The sequence below is a fragment of the Protopterus annectens genome, chromosome 7.part0 (genome assembly GCF_019279795.1).
Source record: "Protopterus annectens isolate FY-2018-M chromosome 7.part0, PAN1.0, whole genome shotgun sequence".
Taxonomy (NCBI): domain Eukaryota; kingdom Metazoa; phylum Chordata; order Ceratodontiformes; family Protopteridae; genus Protopterus; species Protopterus annectens.
In genome coordinates this window covers 1,962,329,170-1,962,353,283 of record NC_056739.1, presented here as the reverse complement: position 1 = coordinate 1,962,353,283, position 24,114 = coordinate 1,962,329,170, and the positions used below count along the sequence as shown (strand labels likewise).

General features: G+C 43.4%; 1 protein-coding gene across 1 annotated transcript in view; it reads left to right on the top strand.

Annotated features, from left to right (window-relative positions):
- Nucleotides 1-24,114, top strand: part of IGF1R (insulin like growth factor 1 receptor) — a 1,987,642-nt gene that overhangs the window by 1,342,213 nt on the left and 621,315 nt on the right. The window contains exon 8 of the mRNA XM_044078384.1: nt 15,902-16,140. Within this exon, the coding sequence (XP_043934319.1) occupies nt 15,902-16,140 (239 nt within the window). The remainder of the gene's footprint in view (nt 1-15,901; nt 16,141-24,114) is intronic.

The window sequence follows — 24,114 nt, the reverse complement described above, 5'->3', positions numbered from 1 at the left end:
CTGCTGCATTCGATTGTATTGAAATAAGTCTACAAATTTATTGACCACATGGTAATGTGTTGGCGGATCCAGTGGGTTGTCTATTTTTTCCCCAGCAGTTTGTTTATGGATTTCACAGCATGGTTAAAATGTTTACTTTATACTTGCACAGAGTATTTTTTTAATGAATTGATATGTTTTAAGTATAATTTACTGTGGATATTTAAAAACACTCCTAAGAGTGAGTACTTGCTAGACCATCTCAGTGTGAAGAGGATGGAACATGAAACTTTTTTTGTCTCAAAATTATGAACATTTATCTGTAATGGAGGTGTACACTTTTTATATCCACTGATTGATATATGGTTCCCCTTCAAACCATTGAACGTTTAAAACGTCGAAGTTCAGATCATGGAGACCAGAATATCGAGTTTTAAAACATTGAAGGTTTGAAGGGGAAGAAAAAGGTAAGTGTAGGTTGGAGAATGTTTGTGTTTTTGCAGAGCATCAAGGTGCCCTGTATACTGTGTGTCTGTGCCATCTGTGTGATGGCACTACAGATAGGGTACGGAAAATCTACTGTTTAGCGCTTCTGCATATAGCGCTAAACGGGAGGTTTCCCTTTACTCCACTGTAGTGTGGTCCCGGAGTTGGAATATTAAAGAAGGGGGGAGGGGTGCAGCCCCCTACAATTGTTAAAATGTATTTTATTTATTTATTATTAATTTTTTTTTTTTTTTTTTTTTGGTTACACTTGTAACCTTTGATGTTTCAAAATTCGATGTTCTGGTCTCGATGATCAGAATTTCGATGTTTTGAAATTTCGATGGTTAGAAGTGGAACCATATATATATATATATATATATATATATATATATATATATATATATATATATATATGTCAGTCAGTCAGAGTACCCCATCGGGGCTGTTTCTGATTCCTTTTTGTCACTCCATGTCTGTTTAGGTTACATGTCATCCAGGAAGGGAAATTGTATGTGCAGTCATCAGACCCCCATTAAGGACGCCCACAAACTCTGCCTTTTCTGTGTAGGGCCTGCTCACGACTGTCTTACTTGCCCGATCTGTCAGGCCTTCGTCCCTAAGACACTCCGCAGTCATCTGCACGCCTTGAACATTTACTTAGAGAATCGGTGTCTTAAACGCTTAGACCTGGGGATGGAAGGGTCGTGCGGTCATTCCATAGAATCACCCAAAAAGAAGGCCAAGGTTTCCAGGCCTGAACTTGCTGCTTCCCTTCCTTCACCTGACTTTTCTCCTGTGGCCAACATTCGACTGGAGGAATGTTCAGAGTCTGCTGAAACAGGTATAGCAAGTACTCTTTGGAGGCCACAGAACCTAGGGCAGAAGGCACATCTCGGGAGGGCTTACATATGTTGCCTGCCAACATGAGGGGGAACCTCAGGTTCTTATGACTGCCCAGACGGGCCCTTCCACTGCATCCCAGCAAACAGAATCTAGGCCTTCCTTAAGGCCTATGCCTTCTAGGCCTTCACTTACAAAGAAACGCAAAGCAAAACCTCTCTCCCCTCCTGCTGAAAGCCAGCCTGATTGGCATGCTTTTTCACAGAACCTATTTAATGCTTTTATGGCCCTAAGGCCTGCCATGCCTGTTTCCCCACAGGCTGGTCCTCCTCCTATCAGTCCCATGCCTTAGGCTGAGGAAATTATCAAGCATGAAGCTGAGGACTCCTCAGACTCCTCTTTGGAGGATTCTCTCTCCTGTGTCTCTCAGATGCCATCTCCTCTTGGGTATGCTTCCCCAGAGGAAGAATCTGCTGAAGGTGAACTCTATAGGAGAGGACCTCTCCTTTGGGGAAACAATTTCTAAAATGAGACATTTTCAGTGGGATTCTTCTGAAATGTCAGAGGTACAAAAAATATACTATGAGCTTCTGCAGATGGAAAGCCCTGCTCCTTCTGCAATTCCTCCAGTGTTACCTGCTTTCTTGGATGCTTTTAATGCTGCCTGTGATAATCCTGATTCACAACCACCTGCCATTAGAAGGGCTGACAGGTTTTGCAAGGTGCCTGAAGGGGCGAAAATTTTGATAAAATGCCCTGTTGCTGACCCTGCCACTGTCTCAGTTTCAGCAGACAAGGACAGTAAGGCTATAGAGTGCCTTGTAAAAAGGTATATACTTTTGCTACCCTGGCCTTTAGGGCAGTAAATTACCAGATGCAAATTTCCAAATATTCCTTGGCTCTTGACTCAGGTCACCAAGCTTTTAGCTCACCTTCCAAGTCTCAAATTTTCAGTTTCATTTCCCTGTCTTCCCAAGTTACTGGACATTCAGTTAGATGCAGCTGTGATGCTACAGTTACCTCTGCCAGATCTGCAGCCTCAGCTTCAGTCCTTAGAAGATGCTCATAGTTAAGGCTATATCCCTTACCGATGATATTAAGGCCAAATTACTGGATGCATCCCTGGATAACTATGCCCTTTTTTGGGTCTAAAGTGACTGAGCTGTTTAAGGCCCTTCAGCAAAAAGGCAAGGAACTGCAGGATTTAAAACACCTTTTCATCTCCCCTATACCCAACTTTCACAGGAACTATCCCTCAAAGACCCACTTCATTAGGAAACGCTCTTCTCCAGCTTCCCATGCTGAAGCAAGAAAAGGCACTGGGAAATGGCAGACCCCTTCTAAGCCTGCTCAGACTCCTGCCCAGAAGCCTCCCTTTCAGGACAGGGCAGGTAGCCTCTGACTACCTGCTTTCGCTGTCCTCCTCGCCGGACTCCATTCCTCTGTCTCTAAGGTCCTCTGACTGTCTACCAATGTGGCAAACATTACCTGAGACTGAGGTAGGTCCTTTCCATCATAGAAAAGGGTTACTTTATGACCTGGATCATTTCTCCTCCTCTCAGAGGGATTCCCCAGCCCCCCAAAGATCGACTCTCCCTTTTCCAGCCAGTCATAGACAGCCTCCTTTCACAAGGAACCATACAACCGGTTCCTCTGGCAGAAAAACGAAAGGCATTCTATTGAAGACTCTTCCTAGTTCCCAGGAAGGATGGACCTTTGAGATCTATCATGGATCTCTCTCACCTCAAACGTTTCTTACAGGTACCCACCTTTCGTATTCTTACTCTTCAGACCCTTTTTCCTTTACTGATTCCTCAGGGATTTCTAGCCAAATTGGACCTAAAGGATGCCTACCTTTACATCCCTGTATGGTCCAACTGCAGGAAGTGTTTGTGCTTTGCCGTTAGTTCCGTACATTTTCAGTTCTCGGCCTTGCCCTTTGGACTCTCTACTGCTCAAAGGGTCTTCACCAAGTGTCTGGCTCCAGTGGTTGCTTATTGCAGGGTCCAACGGATTCAAACTTTTCCATACCTGGATGACTTCCTGATTCAGGCAGAATGCTCCAGATACCTACGGAACCAACTCCACCAAGTCTTCTCAGTCCTGCAGGCACTGGAATTCAACATAAACTTCCCCAAGTCCAACCCGAGTCCTTCCTAGGACCAAGTTTTCCTAGGCTGCAGGATAAGGATAGATGTTATTGGGGCATTCCTTCCACCCCAAAAAGTGGAAACCCTTAGGCAATATCTGGCTTCTTTTCTCAAAGCCACTGCTGTGACAGACAGACAGTACTGGGTCATATGGCTTCCACTATACCCATGCTGCCTCTGGTAAGACTCCACATGAGAAATCTGCAATGGTACTTGAAGTTCACATGGACCCGACACTCACACCCCTTGGACTCCGGCATCCCCTTCTTTCCTTGTCTAAGAAAGGAGATTCTGTGGTGGTTGAACCAAGTTACACTCAGTCCAGGACTTCCATTACAACCCCTTTCCTCAGTCCAGGAGATGTGCACAGATGCCTCAGATCTGGGCTTGGGGGCCACTTTGGGCAGCCTGAAAGTGCAGGGTACCTGGTCACAGACTTTCAGGCAGGAACACATCAACATCAGGGAAATGAAAGCTATCCTATTTGCCCTGGCAGCCTTCCTTCATGCCCTAAAACAAGGTCCCCTGAAATTGTTCATAGACAACACTACAGTTCCATGGTATGTGAACAAACAAGGGGGAACCAAATGTTATTTGCTTTGCAGACTTGCTCTCCAGGCCTGCGACCTGTCAACCCAACACGGAGTCTCCCTGCAGGCAGTTTATATCTCTTCAGCTCAGAACATTCAGGTAGACACCTTGAGCAGGTCCATATCACAATCCCAGGAATGGATGCTTCACAGGAATGCGTTTCTAGACTTTGTCCACAGGTGGGGTACACCACAAATAGATCTGTTTGCTTCCCTTCTGAACAGACAGCTACCACTGTTTTGCACCACTTTACCCATTCCCTTAGCAAGGGCAATGGATACCTTTTCAGTCTCATGGAAGGGGGATGTTTCTATATGCATTGCTCCCTTCCCATTACTTCAAAAAGTCCTGCTGAAGATCCAGCAGGACAAACCAACAGTCTTGCTGGTGACTCCCTTTTGGCCAAGGCAACATTGTTTCCCCCTCTTGCATTTAGCCAGGGGCAATCATCACAAGTTACCTCATAGAGTGCACCTTCTCATACAGGTCAAGGTATCTCTAATCCATCCCCATCTGGAATCTCTGAATCTAACCCTGTGGATGATGGAATTTTGATCCCTTCTAGACACCTTTACATTGAGGATGTGCTAACAGTCCTGCAGGGTGGCCAGGAAACCTAACACTAGGAGATCTTATTTGTGTAAATGGAAGATATTCTCCATGTGGTGTCTGCAAAGAGAGTTAAACCCATTTCAAAGTGAAAGCCCCTTAGCGCTGTCCTATCTGTGTGAATTCTTGCAAGCAGGGTTGGCATATTCCTCTGTTAAAGTGCACCTTGTTACTGTTTCGGCCTGTCTGCCTCTTGATCCCCATCTTGCTTCTCGGCTCCCTCCAAAGTTATTCCTTCAGGGAGTACTGCACTTCAGGCCCCCAGAAGGCCAGTTCTACTTCCATGGGATCTGAATTGAGTTTTAGTGAAACTCACTGTTGGCCCCTTTGAACCAGCATCTAAGGCATCTTTGAAACATTGTACATGGACAACTGTACTCTTCATTGCCCTGACATCAGCCAGAAGAGTCTCAGAGCTCCAAGCCTTCATGGCAACTCCTCCCTTCCTCATCTTCCACAAGGATAGAGTGATCCTGAGGACCAACCCCTCTTTTATGGCCAAAGTGGTCAATGAGCTATCCTTAAATCAGGGTATCCATCTGCCCACCTTTATCCCTCACCCCTAAAATGACAGTGACAGTCTTGCATTCCCTTGATGTTCACAGACAACTGAGATTTTACCTTGACAAGATTAAGTCTAATCTGAGCAGTTATTTGTCTCCTTTCACCCCAGAGCTGGGAAGGTGGTAACAAAACAGACAATTTCTGCTTGGATTTCCAGGGCTATTTCACTTTGCTACACATTCCATTGGAAACACTCAATTCAAAAAGCTATGGCTTCATCAGGGGCCTTCTTCAAAGGACTGGACACTGCATCCATTCTGGAGGCAGCTACATGGACATTTGTCCATACCTTCACTAAGCACTACAGGCTGGATCACATCTCCAGATCCAGAGTGGGGTTTTCTAGGGCAATCCTTCATGGAGAACAGTTCCATACCACCACCCCTTCTTCCCTGCGAGCTTTGCCACTCACCCAAGAGTTTGGAGTACTGTAACATGAGAATAGAAGGACATAGAATAGTTGTGTAAAATCTTACCATAACCATAGATTTCTCTTCCATGTTTCAATATTCATTCCCTCCCTCCTTACCCCCTTCTTTCCATCTAAACTGTTCCTTCTTGAATGGCACAGGACTTGTACAGTTATCCTGGTGCTGGAGTCCGACCTATGCATTCAGTTCTGAGGAAAGTTACATGTAGACGTCACTTTTATGGGCCACAGTCCCTAGGCCAATGTCAGATGTCCCACGTACCTAACAGTGACTACAAGCTTTTGCATACTGGCCAGACGTTTGGGTAGCAAGCAGAGGATAATCCAAGAGTTTGGAATACTGTAACATGGAAGGGAAGGACATCTGTGTGGTTATGGTAAGATTTTACACAACTAATATTTCTTGTAAGATAGTTAAATTACTTTGAACATGGCAGCATTTCCTTTGCATGACATCTTTGTGGTTTATAGCTACAGGTTGTCGAGTATGAAGTCTCCATTGAGGTATGACCACACATAAGTCTGCATGTAATTAATGCTGAAATAAAAATATATTTAAAAGGATGCCTTTAGAAAGGCATTGCAGTCTGTAACACTTAAGTAAGCAGTAAAATGGAGTCCTGGTTTAACCTTCAGCAAGTGAATTCATTCCATGTGGATTGTTAGTCTGTTTCCCAGGTGCTACTTAGTCTAAAAGTTCAGCAGTCTGTTTGTTTGGTCTATTTAAAGTACCATTTTTGCAACACAGACTGTTTATGTGACAGGAGCCTGTCTGTAAACTACTTGGGTCTGGTATGTTGCAGTAAAAAGGGGTGGGAGTGCAATTTACAGAGTCATTGCTTCAGTGGAAAGATGCAGATGCTGTATTAAGTGTTGGTGTACAAGACAGCAGGGCATTTCTTCAGGCTAACATCTGTCTGTGGCAGTTTATGCCAAAGCAAAGCATAGCAAAGGTTTGTTTTGTCTGCCTAGGATTCTAATCCCCTGGAAATGTTACTGCTGGAAATCTGTTGGTTTTGTTAGAGAGCTGGTTGTTTTGACGTGATTAAATTTTTATGAAAAAAAAGTATTATCCAGATTACTCTCCTGGGCTAGACATTCTGAAAGAGTATCTAGCTCTATAACTAGCTAGCAGGTAAATCACTTGACTTTCCTCAGGAGTATTTCAGGTCTGCATGCTATAGGAAGTAGAAATGAGAATTCTAGGCTACAGCAGGACAGGGTAGCTCTTAAGCAAGGTCTCCTTGAGGGTCACCTATGCCAGTAATTAAATACTCCCTCCTTTTTTCACATTACCACTGACATAGACATGGACATCCTAACTTCTTTCATGGCTTCGTTTATAATTTGCAGAGTTCAGTGTAGTCTTTAGTTGTCTGTTTTACTATTTTATTCTGAAATTTGTTTGATACTATCCATCTGTTCATTTCATATGTGAAATTTCTGTCTGATTCTATTCTGTTCAGCTGCACGAACATCAGTCAGCTGACAGATATTACATTTTTGTATTTGGATCTGCAAGAAATGTACCTTTAATTGAGCACATTTGTCAAGAGGTAGTGGAGTTGTTTGGTGACGTAAGCCACAGAGGATACAGAAAAGGGGCTTCCTGTTTAGTAGGTGTCAGCTTCTAGATACAGTAAGACAGTCATGACCCCATTTCAAATTTTCACAGAAAAGAAGAAAAGGGAGTGGTTCATGGTTAGAGTTCCTCTTTTTTTGCCTTTAGCTTGCGAGTAAGGCACAGCATCATCTGGTGTCTTTGACTACTTAAGAGTCAGCTGCTTAAGGATTTACCATCAGCAGCTTTTTCATGTTCTCCACCATGAAGCAGGCTACGTGCTTGTACATGATCTGCATTTCTTTAAACAGGCAGCTTCCCCATGGACTGACTTTATATACTGTTCTTTTCACTGTACAGCATACTTGGATTCTGATTGTACCTAAACAACAGCTTGTGTGAATTAAAGTAATAAAAATAACATCAAAGTACAGTAAAACAAAACTTTATTAAATATATATTTTAAAAAGCATGGTAGCAAAGCCACAGCCTTCAAAGGCTGTGTACATTGGTTTGGCCTTCTGGTTCTTTCGTAGGATACTGAACTTGTCAGCAGGGGTCCTTACAAAAGGTTTGAACCTACTATATTTTATTTACATACAGTTCCCTTGCAGTTGATGTTTGTGTTTTTTTTTTGTTGTTTATTTATTTGTTATTAGCTAAGTACGAGAGATAGTCAGTAGATTGTATTCAGCCATGACCTAGGCCAGCTGGCAGTACAGAATACAAATTATATGTGAAAAAAGGATTGCTAAATAAAGACAAATGTGCTATGTCAAAATTGTGAATTGCAGCATATTTATCTGCATAGTATGAATCCAGAATTTAAGCTAGCATACTCAAAGTATATGCTAAATGTTGCAGGTTAAGTATACATCTAACCGTTCATAATGTAAGCTAATGAAGTATTTGAACCTTGTTTGCCTTAGGACCCTTTGGGCAAGTTGTTATTCATACTGCACCTATACTGATAGAGGTTGATTTCCTGTTTCTCAACTTGTTTTGAAACTCATAAATTCCTTGATTCAGAACCTGTAATTCGTAATAGGAAACATTCAAGCATGTAAGGATCTGTTAAGCCACAGAAAGCCTGCTCCAACTAGCCATGTAGTTCATCATGTATATTAAAGTTCTAATTTTAACAACTCTTAATTAAATTTGGCTTCATCCTTCTTCAGTTATGATAATAAAGATACATTCCGTCTTTTTGTGTCACTATTTTACTTAGTAGATTCTTTAGTTACAAATCTCTTTTCTTTTTCCCTTTGCCATCTATCACTGGAAATCTAATATCCCTTACTTTCCTGCAGCTTTGTACTCCTTTTCCTCTTACTAGGTCTTGTACTTTTATTTAAAATGAAGTTGTCCAGACATCTCTGTCTCCCATTCCTTTATACTGAATATCCTGACTGCTGAACTTCTGGAACCTCATCTTCAACTAATCTGACATGCTTGTTGATTTTCATCATTTCATTTCATTTTGTCACCTATCCTTGCTTCATGACACAGAGGGATGGAGGCCTGATCATGACCCAGGTGACTGGGGATCAGTTAGCAGCCCCAGAGCTCTCAGGAGGGAGACTGTGGGGTTGCAGACAGTTGGGGGTACACAGAATTGTGATTTTCCTGGTGAAGACATGGAAATCTGCGCACTTTGCTTTAGGGTTGATTTGGGTAGGGTTGGGTCTGTTTGCTGGCAACATCTTTGTGGAAGAGACATCCACATTCTCCTGCATAGCCAAGAACTTGTGGGGAGATAAGACTATAAGGCGAAACAGTTGAAACCTCCCCCCACCCCCGATGGATGCCTTAACTTAATGATGGCCCCGTTTGGCCAACAGTCACACTTGGTAATGGAGGATAGAATGCATGGGTTCATTGTCTGGGAGGGGCTGATGATTGGTAGGGGTAAAAAAAAAAGTACCAAAAAACCTACTAATTTGGGTTCACACTGCTGTTTTTGTTTTCTTCTCTGGAGTTTCTTTGCTCTACTTCTGTACCACTGTCAGTATTTCATATAACCCCTTTACAAAATGAAACAAAACAGTCTTCCCTGTGTACTGAAGATCTCTTTGAAGGTACACTGTTTCTAAGACTAACCCTCCTTTTCTTCTTTTTTCAGTAAATAATGCAATTGTTCACAAGTGAGTCATCCACCCCCCCCCCCCGAGTACTCCTCTGTGCCCCATTTGAAATATTTTATCTTTTTGCTGCAGAGAAAATGCACCATGTTAAGTTGTTCTATCTCTCCGTTCATTCTTACACATGGGTTGGAGCCGATCCATCTGCTCCGAGTTGGCCACTTTCACAAGCTAAAGATCTTAGAGTAGCTCGAGGCCAAGTCCCTATCCCATGATGCTCTCTGTCTCACCTCAGATCTAGTTTGCCGCTGCAACAGATCAGAGGTCGATAGAGAGCTCGGGCCAGTGTTCTTGTTTATTAGCTTTATAGCAAGGTTTTGCCTTTTTTCTCTAGTTAGTGTGTGTTTTTTGGGCTAGTTAGCCTTGGTTTTAGTTCAGGCTTTATCCATGCCTTTTCTGCTGACGAGATTTGCATCCTTTGAGTGGCTGCTCTTAGGCTTTTGGCCGTACTTTAGTAGTTATTGAACAGTGTGTTCCCTATTCTTTGGTAGTTTTTCATAACTAATATCTTTAAAGTTAGCAAATTGTAGTTAGTGTTACGAGTTATTATAGGGTTTCTTTCTATATATATATATATATATATATATATATATATATATATATATATATATATATGTATGTATATATTGCTAGTTCTATAGATATTGTAGAGTTTGGTGTGTGTGTGTGTGTGTGTGTGTGCGCTGTGTTTATAGCGGTTTCCTTAGTGTGGTTTAAATAGCTTTCTTTCTGGATTGCTTCTGATTGTTGCATAGTTTTGTTGTTAATATGGCTGATCAGAGGAAAAAACAAAAGTCAGGCTTTAAAAAATACCCAAAGTGAGGGCAGAAAATGTCTATTACGGACTCTCATGTTAATTGTGTTTATTGTTTGGGGCCAGTCCATCTCCAGGAGGATTGCTCCGTTTGCCATTCCTTTAGCAGCAGGGTATTACTGGAGCGCAGGCGAAAGCTGGCAGACAGAGGTTCGCTGAAACCAAAATTTCAGGAGTCCTTTGACAAGGCTGACCAGGCTTCCAAGTCGAAATGGTTGAAGTCCTCATTGGCTCCAAGCTTTGCTGTTAAGGTGCAGTCGCCGGCTCCACAGTCTTTGGAGCTGTGCACCTAGCCAGGTGTTCATCGTGTTTCACTGTTGCAGTCATCACTGTAGGGTTCTTCCTGCTGGCAGGCAGCCCTTGGTCGGCCAGAATCCCAAAGTCTGGGTCCGGCGTCGGCTGTGCACTCACCCTCCCTGACGCCATTGCACCAGGGGTATAATGCTCCCAGCCGACGCCATGTTCCCCAGTCTTTCTTGCCGCGTGGTGGAAGCAGTTTGCAAGTGCCGGACGGCTGACTCCTGTTATTTTTGGTGCTTCATACCGAAGACATTCTTCTTTTCAAAGCTAAGTACCCCATTGGGGAAACTTTTTTCTTGCTCCAGACCGATGTCAGAAAAAGTTAATAGTTGTATTTCATATGGGAAGCAAATACCTCATATGGATTTTCACTCTTACTATATTCCTTGTCTAGGCCCTGACCACAACGTAGATAGTTGTCGGTTTTGTGCTAGATTTAATCAACGGACTATTAAACAGAGATACGATTTTGCCTTTCATTACTTTGGGAGGCGATTTAATTATAACATGTCGTCGGACACGCTTCCGTCTACCGGAGTTCATAAAAGGCGCAAGGATAAGGATAGGCCTCCAAGGTCCAAATCAGACGACAGTTTACAATCAGAGCCAGCTGCCGGTTCAGCCATCATCAGTGAGGCACTTTCGCAGCCCCTGTCTGCCATTACAGAACCGCTTGCCGAAATGGACTCCCACGAGGAGCAAGCTAGGCCTTCGGATACTCCAGGTGCAGGACCTTTGGATAATGCTCCCTCAGATGGGTCCGGAGCCGTTGTGCAGGTACCGGCTTCCGAGGGGGTTTTCAGGCCTACGCAGCTTCAGGTAAAGGCAAAGACTCCTTCTAAAACAAAGACTCAGGCCTAGGCCTCCTCTGATCCGGGACCTAAATCTCAAAAACAAATGCTTAAAATGGCAGAGAACTTGCTAACTATGATTAGGGGTTCCCATCCCCCTCCAGACAAAAGGCCAATACAAGAATTGGGTTATGAATCCTCTGATCAGGTATCTATCTCTTCGGTGTCTTCCTCTGAACAGGATTATACTTTCTCTCCTTATGAGGATTCTGATGCTGAGGAACCCATTCCTTCAGCTTCTCCTCCTGAAGATTATTCTTTTGGGGAAACTTTACATGACATGAGGGAACATTTTCACTGGGAAGGACAGGAGTACTCTAAATCTAAGAAGGCTTAGGGATTTCCTTCTTCTTCCCCAACACAGACCCCTGGCTATTCCTCCTAATTTGGATATTGTGGATGATGTCTTTTCTGAGTCTAACTTAACCCCACACTCCTTTCCTCCGGCCCCTGCTAAGCCTGATAGATATTACAGAGTCCCTGACTCCCACCAGTTTCTATTTAAAAATCCTACTGCTGATCCAGAAACCATTTCTCAGGGTCCTAAGGGTGTTAAGGCCGCCACTGCTAAGAACCCTATTCCGTCAGATAAGGATTCTAGAGCTTTGGAGAGATGGGGCAAAAAAGAGTACACTTCTGCTACTTTATCTATTAGGGCTTTAAATTGTCAATTTCATATGTTGAAATACCAGCAATACCTTTTGTCTGTTATGAAACACAAACTCTGTACCATTTCTGCATGTGCAGACAATAAGGAATTACAAGATTTGATGCATGCTACTGAGCAGATGGGGAAAACATACCTTACACTGTGGTTTTGATGCTTTGGAGGCCTCTTGCAGGGAGGGTGCCACTGGCACGATCATTAGAAGGCATGCTTGGTTAAAGGAACAAAATTTGCCTGATCAAGTAAAAGCAAAATTACTGGATGCTCCTGTTCAACATAATGTTTTGTTTGGGTCTAAGGCTGAAGAGGTTATAAAGAAAATGGAGGATAAGGCAAAATCCATGCAAACGGTTAAGGATTTCATACAAGTTCAGCCTCCTAGATTTAGCAGAAATTGGCCAGCAAAAAATTGGTCCTTTCCCAGCTCGGACAGGCCTTAGAGGGGTAGATATAGGCGCCCCAGAGGGAGCGCCCAAGCACAGACCTTTTATAGACCTAGACAGTGGAGTGCTTCCACCCCCAGGGGTGGAGAAGATAGGTCTCAACCTTATAGGAAACAGGCTCAATGACTCCCCCTGCATGGCTCCAGGAACCTCTCTCCTGAAAGCTCCTCTGGGAGGAAAACTTTCTCTTTTTCACCGAAATTGGACTTTCATAACCCAAGACTAGTGGGTTCTGGATGTAGTTTTAAGAGGTTACAAATTCCACTTTCACACCTTACCAAAACCAAACGGGATGGCCAGACCTACCAAAAACTCAATGGGAGAGGCATTAAAACAGGTGAGGTCCCTCATGGCTATGAGAGGCATAGAACTGGTTCCAAATTCAGAGATGGGACAAGGCTTTTATTCAAGACTCTTTCTAGTTCCCAGAAAGCAAAATACTTGGAGACCTATCCTGGATCTGTCAGTCTTGAATACTTTCCTGGAGATACCAAAGTTCAAGATGCTTACGCAGCTCCTGCCAATGTTGAGCAAAAATGCATGGATGGTGACATTGGACTTAAAGGAGGCTTACCTACACATTCCTATCAGACAGGAGTGCAGAAGATACCTCAGGTTCAAGACAGGCTCGAAACATTACCAATTCTCTGCGCTGCACTTTGGCTTGTCTACTGCGCCCAGAGTCTTCACCAAGTGCCTGGCAGCAGTAGTAGCTTACTGCAGACTCAAGGGAATTCAAATTTATCCTTATCTGGATGACTGCCTTATTCAAGCAGACAGCAAGGACATTTTACTCTAGCACCTGGAATTTGTTCAGAATCATTCACTGTGAACGTAAAAAAGTCAAATTTGTCACCCACTCAACAGATAACTTTCCTGGGTGCTCTTTTAAACACAACAAACCAGATGGCATTCCTGACGCCAGAAAAACAACTACAGCTGGCTTCAACCTTCAAAAGCCTGGCGTTAATGTCTCCGCTAACTGCAAGGAAATTCCTGCAGGCTTTGGGTTACATGGCTTCCTGCATCCTACTCATACCATGTGCAAGACTGCATATGAGGAAGCTACAATGGTACCTAAAAAGTGTATGGTCCCAGCATTGTCACAGTCTGGAAGCAGTGATTGCTGTCTTGCCTTGCCTGCAAAAGGAATTCCATTGGTGGGCCACGGCATGTCTTCAAAACAAAGGGAAAGCCTTCAGTCTACCTCCAGCCTACCAAGTGATAACCACAGACGCCTCGGATTATGCATGGGGAGCCCACTTGCAGGGGAAAGGCCTGCAAGGTTTTTGGACAGAGGATCAGAAGCATCTACATATCAATTTAAAAGAGATGTTAGCTGTGCAGAATGGCTTTCAGGGATCTTTTACAGCCAGGGCAGCTACTGATACGGACAGACAACACCACAGTTATGTGGTACATAAACAAGCAAGGGGGGTTCACACTCCTACCCCCTTTGCAGACTAGCCATGACTCTATGGAACACAGCACTAGCTTGCAAGGTGGATCTACAAGCTCAATTCCTGCCAGGGAAACAAAACACTCTGGCAGACAGCCTGAGCAGGAACCTGTCAGACCCACACGAGTGGATGCTAGACTCCCAAATATTCAAGATGATTACAGAAGCCTGGGGCTGCCTGGACATAGATCTATTTGCATCTCCCCACAACTACCAGTTACAGACTTTTTGCACAAGGACATATCACAATCTAGCATGGAAAGTGGATGCTCTCTCATTCAGGTGGAGGAACCTCTCTGGGTATGCCTTTCCACCGCTACCTCTTCTACCAAGGGTGTTATTAAAAATAAAACAGGACAAACCAAAGCTGATCTTACTAGCCCCGAATTGGCCTCGACAATTTTGGTACTCAACACTGATAAATCTATCCCAGGAACCTCCTTGGATTCTACCTCAGATTCTAGAAACTGCTACTTGGAGCTCAGTTCATACGTTCACCAAACATTACCATTTACCTCTCTTCTCTAAATCCAGAGCTGGCTTTGCCACTGCTGTCCTGCAGGGCCTTATAGCTGCTCCTAATGCTGTATAAATCCATCCTCCCAACCATAGCTTTGGGATTCTACCCAAATGTAATGACAGCAACAGTGAAACACAAAGAACATAGCACAGTTGTGAACACTTACCATAAATGTAGATGTTTGAGTGTATTCACTGTTGCAGTCCTGGTTACCCACCCTCCAGCCCCCTGTTTTTCTCTTACTATACCTCTCCTTTCTTTTACTATGCTTAAAAGCCTTTTTGGTGTATTTGCTTTTGTGTGGAGGTATATTTTTTGTTTCAACTTGTATACATATACATATATATATATACATATACATATATATATATATATATATATATATATTTTGCTCCCCATTTGGGGGGCACCTGACATCTGGGGCAAGAAAAACTGATATAATGGCGTTGGCTGCATGTTTTATACCCCTGATGACCTGTCGTCATGGAAGAAGGGACAGCAACCGACGCAGGACCCAAGACTTTGTTAATCAGGCTGACTGAGGCAACCTGCCAGCAGATTACCCAAATGTAATGACTGCAACAGTGAATACACTTGAACATCTACATTTATGGTAAGTGTACACAACTGTACTTTGTCATCATTGACAATAAGTAATATATAAGGGAATATTTGGTAGCATTCTGGTAAAGACTGAACAACTTTAATGTCTGATTAAAACAGAGATGTGAGTTGTTGGGAAATTTTCCTCCATCTTTTCTGTGGACCACACCAGTTGATTGATCAAGTGGTCAAATAGCAGCACTGGAATGAACCACAGTTTTTTGAAGGATTTATTTTATTTATTTTTATTTTATTTTTATTTTACATTTGTTGACCGGGCTGGTCTAGCTGGATATATGTCCATTTTCAGTAGAGGCCCGGGGAGAAAAGCTCCATGTGCAAAACAGTATAAATAATACAATAGACAACATATGGTAGACCAAAAATAGAATAAAAACAATATATAATAAAAAAACATCTAAGTATGGTCATAAAAAAAGTCTACAGAAAAATAGAAAAAAAAACACATTTAAAATATGGTCATGAAAAAGTCTACAGAAGAATATATGCAAAGTATATGATGGTAAAGCAGTTAAACAAAGAAGATAATAAAGAAGTAATTATGAAGAATTCAGTCACAGGATTCATAGTAAGCAGCTTTAGAAGGGAAGGGTAGCTGATGCAGGTGGTTGTAGGGAGAAGAAACAGCAGTTAGTCAAGGATGTTGCTAAAGTTGGGATTTAACCCTTGATCCATTATGCAGTAAGCAGCGAATAAACCCTGGTATTCTAGGACATTGAGCCAGAGGTGAGAGTTGGGATTGTGACCATCATGTTGTAAGAATTCAGCTCTTCAATTGAAGTGTTCAGCCATTCAAGTGGATAACTGAATTTTTTGTTCTGTTTTTTTAATTGCACAAATCTCTGCATTGTTAATTTTATCTTTTTTTTCAGTGCTTTTAAAAATGTGACTGAATTTGATGGTCAAGATGCCTGCGGTTCAAATAGCTGGAACATGGTAGATGTTGATCTTCCTCCAAATAAAGATCAAGACCCAGGTATTCTGCTTCAGGGGCTCAAACCTTGGACCCTGTATGCAATTTTTGTCAAAGCCATAACCCTTACCATGATGGATGATGGGAACATAGAGGGTGCAAAAAGTGAAATCATCTATATTCGAACAAATGCTTCAGGTATGTATAACTTTTTTTTAAAACCAACAGTGAATTTAGATGCAGTTTTGTCTTCATCATTTTGATAGGCAGAGTTTTTTTCTGTATTTATGCAGTTTTGTCAGACATGAGATATGATGTGGGCAGTCTGTACCAAGTTAGCAGAAATGGTCTAATAGTCACCATAGAGGTATACTGACACCTGAAGACATTGTCTGATCTTGGCTGAGTTCCTGAAGAAGAAACTAAACAGGTGTCGAGCTTCTGCACTGTGTGTGTGTGTGTGTGTGTGTGTGTGTGTGTGTGTGTGTTTTGCATACATTTGGTAAATACCTCTGAGTTTGTCTATACTTCTTCATGGACGATCAGGGTAGCATTTATAGTGATGAGGGGAAGTGTGGCTAGGACTTGGTGGAAAAATCCATACTTTCTTTTTACCTTTTCCTTCATACTGTCCTTTTTACCTTTTCCTTCACCTTCTGATTTCAGATTTACTTTTTTCTTTCTTTCTGTACTGTATGATGACGAATTCTTACTTTACAGTGCTACTGTCCTTTTTTATTTGTTTCTCTAAGTATTGCTATCTAGTTTTTTTTGTTGTTGTTGAAATTATTTCCTTATCTGACATGCCTCTTTTTTTATTTTTTGTTCATATGTTGTTTTATTTTATTTTTTCTTTTATTTGATTTCTTTTGTCTCACTTGTCTACCAAGGTGGTCATTTTGCCAAACTACACTTTGTCCTTTTTAACATGTATTCATACCTCAATACGCACAGCTTCATTATAGCAACTCTGGATCTACTGTGATGAAACTGTCTTATGGCTGCTTTGCTACCTTGCTTATTTTTTGATATCTACTCTTTTGTAATCTTGTTGTCCTAAGCAGTAACATTTGTATCTCCTTTCTCTGATTTTGCAGAATGTCCCTGATTTTTCCTCATTTTTGTCTGTCCCTTATTAGTATTTCATTATCTTGCAAATCACTGAAGGGTTACAGTCCATAAGTAATGCCAAATAGAGATCCATACTTTTTTTTTCAGAAAATGTATGTTAATACAAAAGTTTTTGTTTTGTAGGTTCATAGGTAGGTACTAGGCTATCAGCCCAAGGGCCTACGTAAGCCTAGCCAGCAAGGTACCATAGCTTACGCCACCAAAGAAAGTTATTTTCCTGTGCCACGGTCCAGCAGAGACACAGAAGTGACCCCCGGGGTGTATTTCCCATTTCCCATCCACTCATCAAGATTTTTCTTGAAGAGTGTTAATGAAGAACTTTGCTTGACATAGATGGGTAGCTTGTTCCAGAGTATAGGAAGTCTCTGGGACAGGAATCTATCCCTCCAGCATGTCCTGTTTGTTGTGGTTATAAGGTTTCGGTCCCTAGAGCGTGTAGCTTGGAGGGATTGGGATTTCTTTAGGTGTTGCATGTCCAACAGCTCTGGGTTTGACATAGCTTTGTATGTTAGGCAGAGATCACCTCGAAGTAGGCGATATGCTACGGAGTAAAGCTGGAGTTTTTTGAGGCGGTCAGTGTAGGGCATTTGTTTGAGGCCAGTAATCCTCTTTGTGGCCTTTCCAGCTGCTGCAGATGTCTTGTGAGGTACATTCCAAAAGGGACATTGTACTCTATAATGGGTCTAATGAGTGACGAGTAGAGGGGAACAATGACCTCTTTTTTCCTGGATGAGAACCCTTTTATGAAGAGGTGTGCCACATAGAAGGACTTCCTGACTACTGTGGCAATGTAACTATCAAAGGAGAGACTACTGTCCACCTGGGTCCCAAGGTCTCTTATCACGCATTCGGTGTTAAATAGATTGCTGCCTATGTGGTAGTTCATGGGTACAGAGTTTTTACCAAAGGGGATGACACTGCACTTTTTGGCATTGCGCTTGAGGCCATGGCTCTGACACCAGTCATCTGTCTCAGTGAGGCCCTTCTGTAGGATGTCCACATCATTTGGGGACTTGACTATGGCTCCTAGTTTGCAGTCATCTACGAACTTCATCAGCAAGAAGCCTTCTGTGTTAGCCTGTACTTCAGAGAAGTATATACCAAACAGGAGAGGTCCCAGGACGGAACCCTGTGGCACTCCACTTGGCACTGCCTTTTGGTCAGATTTGGAGTCTGCAACTTTTACAGTGTGGGTTCTGTCAGTGAGCCAGTTGGCAACCCATCTTGTGACGTAGGGATTTATACCTAGTTTAGTGAGTTTAGCTATAATTCCAGAATGGGGGATGGTGTCGAAAGCCTTGGCGAGGTCAAGATAGGCTGTTTCAACCACCTTACCCTCATCCACGGCTTTGGTGACTGCCTCAAAGAAGTCGATCAGGTTCAGGAGGCATGATCTGCCTTTCACAAACCCGAACTGGGTGGGATCCAGAGTTTGGAGGTTACCAATGTCTTTGTTTGAGTTCCATGATACGTTCCATGGCCTTGCAGACCAGGCTCGTCAGGCTAATAGGTTGATAGTTCTAAGGATTATTAACTTTTAAAGTATTTTAGTGTAGTACTTAAAATTGTCCCTGATTTTGGGCCTTTATCCACTTATTTTGTCCAGTATACTTGAGCAAAAAAATTGTGAGGTATGCTGACACACCTCCTGCTTGCATTTTGGACCTTTATACACCCATTATTTTTGGCTTTGTCCAGTATTCTTGAGCAAAAAAATTGTGAGGTATGCTGACAACCAGTCTTGCTTGAGTGGTTGTAATGTAAATCTGTAAGGTACTTTGGATGTTCATTGTGTTACCCTGCTGCAGTCATCACACTTGGGTTATCCTGCCGTCAGGCGGTCCCGCATTCGGCCCGAATTCCAAAGTCTTGGTCCGGCGTCGGTTGCCGTCACTTCTTCCCTGACGTCAGTGCGCCAGGGGTATATAAGAGGCATCCGACGCCATTTTCTTCAGTCTTTCTTGCCGCGCGGTGCCTGAAGCAGAAGCAGTTCGCAAGTGCCGGTCGGCCGACACCTGAGATTTTCGAATCTAATTTCAGTCCGAAGTCTTCAAAGCTAAGTACCCCGTTGGGGAACCTTTTCTTGCCTCAGTCCGATGTCAGAAAAAGTTAACAATTGCATTTCTTGTGGGAAGCAAATACCTCATAAGGACTTTCATTCTTATTGTATACCTTGCCTAGGCCCAGACCACGATGTCACTGGTTGTCAGTTTTGTGCTAGGTTCAATAAGCGAACTATAAAGCGACGCTTTCGCACGACACTACTTCGGTAGGAAATTTAATTACACTATGCCGTCGGAGCAACCGACTACCGGCATGCATAAAAAACGCAAAGATAAAGACAGGCAGCCTAGATCCAAGCCAGACTCCGAGGCCTCGGCTGGGCTGGTCTTTGGTTCTCCGGTTTTCAGTGAGGCACCTACACAGCCCCTGGCGACCGCAGAATTGCAACCCCAGACCACTTTGGATTCTCAAGCAGAGTTCTAGGCCGACACAGCCATTTTCTTTGGACCTTACCGACAACATTGCAGAAGGAGAAGCCGGTGCTGTGGAAACACCTTCGGTTTCAGAAGGTGTCTTCAGACCGACTACTCTCACCATAAAATCTTATGCTAAGCTTAAGACTTCTCTAAAACCAAAAAAAGACTGCACTTCAGTCTCCAGTTCAAGGCCCCATGCCTAAGAAACAGTTGCTTAAAATGGCTGAAGATTTGATTTCTTTAATCAGGGGTCCCCCCCCCCCCAGACAAAAGGCCTAGACAAGAGGAGGATTATGCCTCCTGTGATCATCTGTCTATTTCCTCAGGCTCCTCTGAGGAACAGGATTACTCCTTTCCCCCCTTATGAAGATTCTGATGCTGACGATTCCATTCCCTCAGCTTCTCCCCTGAAGACTATTCCTTTGGGGAAGCCTTACATAACATGAGGGAAGATTTCCACTGGGAAGGTCAGGACTACTCCGAATCAAAGTAAAGGCTCTGAGAGTTTCCTTTACTCCCCCAGCACAGACCACTTGCTATCCCTCCAGTTTTAGACATTGTGGGATGATGTTTACTTAGAATCTAGTCTAAATCCAGATTCTCCTCCTGCTCCAGCCAAACCAGACAGATATTATAGAGTGCCTGACTCACACAAATTCCTTTACAAAAGCCCTGCTGCTGACCCAGAGACAATCTCCCAGGGTCCCAAAGGGGCTAAGGCTTCTATGGCTAAAAATCCTGTACCCTCTGAAAGGGACTCCAGAGCACTAGATAGGTGGGGGAAGAAGGTTTACACCTCAGCTACTCTAGCTGTAAGAGCACTAAATTGTCAATTTCACATGCTGAAATACCAGCAATTCCTAATGTCTCAAATAAAACAAAAGATAAGCACGCATCCTCAACAGTCTGAATTCAAGGAAATGCAGGATCTGTTGCATGCAGCTGAACAGGTGGGCAAACATACTTTACAATGTGGATTTGATTCCTTGGAAGCTTCCTGTAGAGCAGCTGTTACTGGGTCTGTTATACGTAGGCATGCTTGGTTAAAGGAACAAACTCTGCCTGATCATGTTAAAGCAAAGTTTCTAGATGCACCCTTACAGCAGGATGTCTTGTTTGGAGTTAAAGCAGAACAGGTTTTAAAGAAAATAGAGGATAAGGCAAAATCTATGCAGACGGTCAAAGGTTTCTTACAGGTACAACCCCCACGCTTCAGCAGAAATTGGCCAACAAAAAATTGGTCCTTTCTAGCTTCTGACAGACCACAGAGGGGTAAATACAGACGCCCAAGGGGAAGAGGTCAAGCACAAACCCTTTACAAACCTCGCCAATGGGGCACTGCAACACAGAAGGGGGGAGAAGACTGGTCCCAAACTACTAGAAGACAAACACAATGACTTAAACCTCAAACTGCCAAGCAAAGCTCTCTTGGCAGTTCCCTTGGGAGGAAAATTAGCACTTTTTGCAGACAACTGGCGCATCATCACAAAGGACAAATGGGTCCTAGACATTATCTCACAAGGATACAGATTCCATTTCTACACCTTGCCAAGGATAAAAGGAATGCCAAACCTGCCACAAAATCAATGGGCAGAGGCACAAAAACAAATTACAGCTCTCATGGACATGAGAGCCATTCAACTGGTACCTACACAGGAGCCAAGGCCAAGGATTTTACTCAAGGCTCTTTCTAGTCCCCAGAAAGGACAATGCTTGGAGACCCATTCTGGACCTTTCGATTCTAAACACCTTCTTGCAAGTACCCAAATTCAAGATGCTAACACTACAGCAGCTTCTTCCCATGTTGTGCAAGAAAGCTTGGCTAGTAACGTTGGACCTCAAGGAGGCATACCTGCATGTCCCTATCAGACAAAATTGCAGAAGATACCTCCGTTTCATTGCAGGTTCAACCCATTACCAATTCTCTGCACTGCCCTTTGGCTTATCTACTGCGCCCAGGGTCTTCACAAAATGCATGGCACCAGTAATTGCATACTGCAGACAAAGAGGAATTCAAATATACCCATACCTGGACGACTGCCTCATCCAAGCAGAAAGCAAGGACATTCTCTTACAACATCTGGCTTTTGTAAAACACCTTCTAAGTTGCCTAGGGTACACAGTAAATTAAAAGAAATCAAAACTAGTGCCCTCACAAAATATAACATTCCTGGGTGCCAGCTGGAATACAACGGCCCAGATGGCTTATCTGACGCCAGACAAACAACTACAACTAACTCAATACTTCAAAATATGGCAACAAAGGCCCAGCTCCCTGCAAGAAAAATTCTGCAGGCCTTGGGATTCATGGCATCTTGCATAGTACTAATACCATTTGCAAAAATGCATATGAGGAAATTACAATGGTACCTGAAAAGCGTATGGACTCAACACAGCCACAGCTTGGAAACAATGATACCTCTCATTCCCTGCCTTCAACAGGAGTTTCTGTGGTGGTCACAGGCATGTCACCTCAACAAGGGTCAGCCTTTCACCTTACCCCCAGCCAGGCAAACTATGACAACAAATGCATCCGACTATGCCTGGGGGGCACACATGGCAGGACAGTGCGTTCAAGGCATATGGACTGCAGATCAAAGAAATCTGCACATCAATCAAAAAGAAATGCTAGCTGTACATAATGCTCTGACCGCCTTCAAGGACCTTTTACATCCAGGACAGCGTATAATAAGGACGGACAACACCACAGTAATGTGGTACATAAACAAGCAAGGGGGTACACAATCCTACCCTCTATGCAGGCAAGCAATGACCTTGTGGAACACAGCACTGGCTTACCAAGTTCAATTACAAGCTCAATTCTTGCCAGGAAAAAAGAACACATTGGCAGACGACCTAAGCAGGAACATCATGGATCCCCACGAGTGGAAACTGGATCCACAAGTATTTGCAATGATAATTCAAAAATGGGGGTGCCCAGACATAGTTAACAGATCTATCAGCTATCAAAATTTCGCACCAGGACATTTCACCATCAAGCTTGGAAAGTGAACGCGCACTCATTCAGTTGGAAAACGCTGACAGTATATGCCTTTCCTCCACTGCCCCTTCTCACAAAGGTGCTGCTGAAAGTCAGGATGGAGAGACCCCGGATGATGCTCATTGCCCCAGACTGGCCACGCCAGCACTGGTACCCACTACTAAGGAACTTGGCCCACGGCCCACCTTGGATTTTACCACAAATTCCTCATCTGCTCACACAGTAAGACAGTCAGATTCTACACAGCCAGCTCAAAACCTCAAATTTGGCTGCATGGCAAATCACCTAAGCAACCAGCCAGCTCCTCTTTCACAAGCTGTTATGGATGTCATTCTGGACGCCAGGAGGCCCAGCACCAGGAAAGCCTACTCAGACAAATGGAAAAGATTTTTGCGCCTGGAACCAAGCTAAAGGCCAAAATACCCTTGAGCCGGACATACCTCAGATACTACAATATTTAACTGAGATGTTACACAAAGGACTTTCTTTTTCATCTATTAAAATCCAAACCTCAGCTATTTCAGCTCCCTACAATACGGATCCTCCCTTATTTTCACATCCACTTCTAAGGCAGTACCTCAGACGGGCCAAAAACATTAGGCCTCCCAGGACAGCACCAACACCAACTTGGGACCTCAACTTTGTTCTGGAAAAACTTACGCTGCCACCTTTTAAGCCAGCTTTCTCAGCTGATTTAAAGCTTTTATCATGGAAGATTGCCTTGTTGCTAGCAATTACTTCAGCCAGAAGAGTCTCAGAGCTACAGGCACTAATGGCAGTAGAGCCTTTACTCATTTTCCATCAAGACAGAGTTTCTCTATGAACTAACCCCTCCTTTATGCCAAAGGTGGTATCCAGTGTGGCTCTAAATCATACCATCCATTTTACCCACCTTCTTCCCAAATCCACAGAACAAAGGAGAAAGACTCCTGCACTCCTTGGACATTCACAGGCAACTACGTTACTACTTGGATAAAACTAAGGTTTTCAGAAAATCTGACCAGCTTTTTGTATCCTATGCTACAGCATCACAAGGAAAGGCTATCTCAAAACAGACCATTTCCAAATGGATAGGACATTGCATACGGTTTTGCTACACCCATCATGGAAAACCAGTTCCTGCTAGCATAAGGCCCCACTCCACCAGAGCAGCAGCTACAATCTACAGCCTTCCTCAGGGGGGTGCCAACCAAGGATATTCTGGAAGCTGCAACTTGGAGTTCAGTACACACCTTCACCAAACACTATCACTTACCACTTTACTCTAAGTCTAGAGCTGGCTTTGCCACTGCAGTTTTGCACGGCCTTCTAGCCTCCTCTAACCCTGTTTGACTCCACCTCCCATCCTTAGCTTTGAGATTCAACCCAAGTGTGATGACTGCAGCAGGGTAACACGATGAACATAGTACAGTTTTGTACCTACCATAAATGTAGATGTTCGAGTGTACACCCTGCTGCAGTCCAGGTTACCCTCCCTCCATCCCCTCTGACCTAACTGAAACCTTTCAATACCTTAAAATCCGATACAGCCTTTGTGTTGTATTTGCTTATAGCTGGAGG